The 2212-nt window shown below is 40.5% G+C and overlaps 1 protein-coding gene across 1 annotated transcript in view; it reads right to left on the reverse strand.

Annotated features, from left to right (window-relative positions):
• Positions 1 to 1096: 1096 nt before the first annotated feature.
• The window catches only part of LOC102192159 (aminopeptidase O-like), a 2987-nt gene continuing 1871 nt past the window's right edge, over positions 1097 to 2212 (reverse strand). The window contains exons 2-4 of the mRNA XM_013914004.1: positions 1958 to 2207; positions 1487 to 1656; positions 1097 to 1101 (exon numbers count right to left, since the gene is read on the reverse strand). Of these exons, the coding sequence (XP_013769458.1) occupies positions 1097 to 1101; positions 1487 to 1656; positions 1958 to 2207 (425 nt within the window). The remainder of the gene's footprint in view (positions 1102 to 1486; positions 1657 to 1957; positions 2208 to 2212) is intronic.

Below are 2212 nucleotides of genomic sequence, written 5' to 3' on the forward strand. Positions count from 1 at the left end.
GGGATCTGAGACTCATCATAAATGGGCACAGGGTGGCTGTTAAGAAAGGGCAACAGGAAGAAAGGGCTGATGTATGCTAAGTTACAAATTGTAAAGGAAGTCAGGAGAGAGGTCTTGACAGCCATCTGTAAAACACAGTGGAGGCTCTGTCATGGTTTGCCACTCCATTTCAGCCAGTGATGTTGGGGATCCTGATAATGAATGCAGTACAACCATCAGATTTCGATCCACCATGCAATACCATCTGGAAAGAATATGATTGGCAACAGCTTCATTTTTCAGCATGGCAATGATCCCAAACACACTGCTAATGCAGTAAAAGCATACAAAGGAGAGAAAAACATACAATGGAACACCATCAGCCATGGATGGAATCCCCAGAGCCCGAACCTCAACATTACTGAAGCAGCGTTGGATCATCTCAATGGAGAACGGATTAAAAAAAAGGCACACATCCAAAGAAAGGCTTTGAATGTCATTCAAGAACTATTCCTGAAGACTCCTTAAAGAAATTACAAGAAAGATTGCCCAAGAGAGTTCAGGCTGTGATAAAGAATAAAGAGGTGGTCATACCAAATATTGATTTTAAGCCTCATTAGAATTGCACAAACTCTGTTTTTCCCTTATATACCGTATTTACATTTATGTTTACACATTTTCCCATTAATCACTACATCTACTTCTTTTGTGAGCTTTTGCACAGCATATCCTTTATTGTAAACCTTCTCTGTTCTCACTGGTTTGTTTGGAACAGATGCTGACATCATACATATTTGAATTACTGACCCAATCTGAAATGTGGAGCTCTAAAAGGTTTGTATTTGTATTTATTGAAAAATGTTCTCTACTGATTCCAATAAAATACAAAGACCTTTTTCAGTGCAGTTCGTACTCCTCAACAATGCTCTCTTTTCTCGAAGCACTGATATTGATGTTGTTGTTTTTTTAAAAAGCATTAGGCTGATTTTTTTTCTGTTTATTTGTTTATGTTTTTATTTATTCCTATTTTTTGTGCCTGGCAGACAAAAAATAAATAAATACATAGCTAAGCCATTTTAAAAGCTTCACTGTCACACTATCTGAAGACTTAGCCAGCTCAAACTGGAGGTGACACGCAGATAAACGTGGGCAATCGGTAAATGTTATCTTATTTGGGAATTAGGCTGATAATGGCTGGTACCAGCTTTCAGCCGATACTTTGGTGCACACGTACCCTTTTTATTTAACCCAACAAATCCAATCTCTCAAACACATCAATAGTCCATGCTCCCATAATAGCTTTTAGCTTCAACACTGGACACTACAGACCCATTTATTCCAAGTAATGAAATCTAATACCAATCTCTTCTTTTCAGTTTAGTAGTCAATAAATTTGTGTAATATTCAAAAGTTTACAAATGTACACACACACACACACACACACACACACATATATATATATAAAACAAAGAAATACATATACAATTGAGGTTTTTGAAAAGCTTACGTGTGTCCCCGTCTTCAGCAGGTACTGCCTGCTCCTCCCCACTCATCAAAACCACGCACTCACTGGGGGCCCGTACTGTTGCCTGCCATGTTGACATGGCAACAGGCGGCTCCTGGCAGGGGAAGAGGGCTCGGTTGTTGATGGGAGAACCGGCGGTGTAAACACACACCCTGGAAGGGTAAACAATGGTAAACTATAAACAACCCTCACTTCAATGCCCAAACGCACATAGAAACACAGACATAAGTAAGGCATACCCCACACAGGAGAGAATAAAATAGCCCGAGGTGTGTTTCTGTGAATGAATTAATCGGTATTATATTATTCTGACATAGCACACTCGGTATCTTACACAGTAACTTTGAACAGAGCAGATTTTATGCCAGTTGCCAGTTATTGTTTTTTTTAAAATAATGTGCCAATCTTTAACACATCTGGAATAATTCAGATGATTTGCATCCTGAAACAAACCTGTTGTCCTGATCTTTGGTCCACCGCACTGAACCTCCTGCTGGTTTCGTCTCATAACAGATCCTGAGAGCACAAGGAAACTCCTGAGGTGATGTGACTCCATTTTTCCTCACCTGTAGACTCCATCGGTCTCTATGGAACTGCAGTGTGCTTCCATCCTGAGCACCGGGGGCACGGCCACACAGTGAAAAGAGCTGATGCTGCTGCCTCCACTGGCTGGAGGGCATGGAGATGAGGTTCTGAATAAAAGCTGCC

Source organism: Pundamilia nyererei, unplaced genomic scaffold (genome assembly GCF_000239375.1).
Source record: "Pundamilia nyererei isolate P.nyererei 1_Seehausen unplaced genomic scaffold, PunNye1.0 scaffold00006, whole genome shotgun sequence".
Classification (NCBI taxonomy): domain Eukaryota; kingdom Metazoa; phylum Chordata; class Actinopteri; order Cichliformes; family Cichlidae; genus Pundamilia; species Pundamilia nyererei.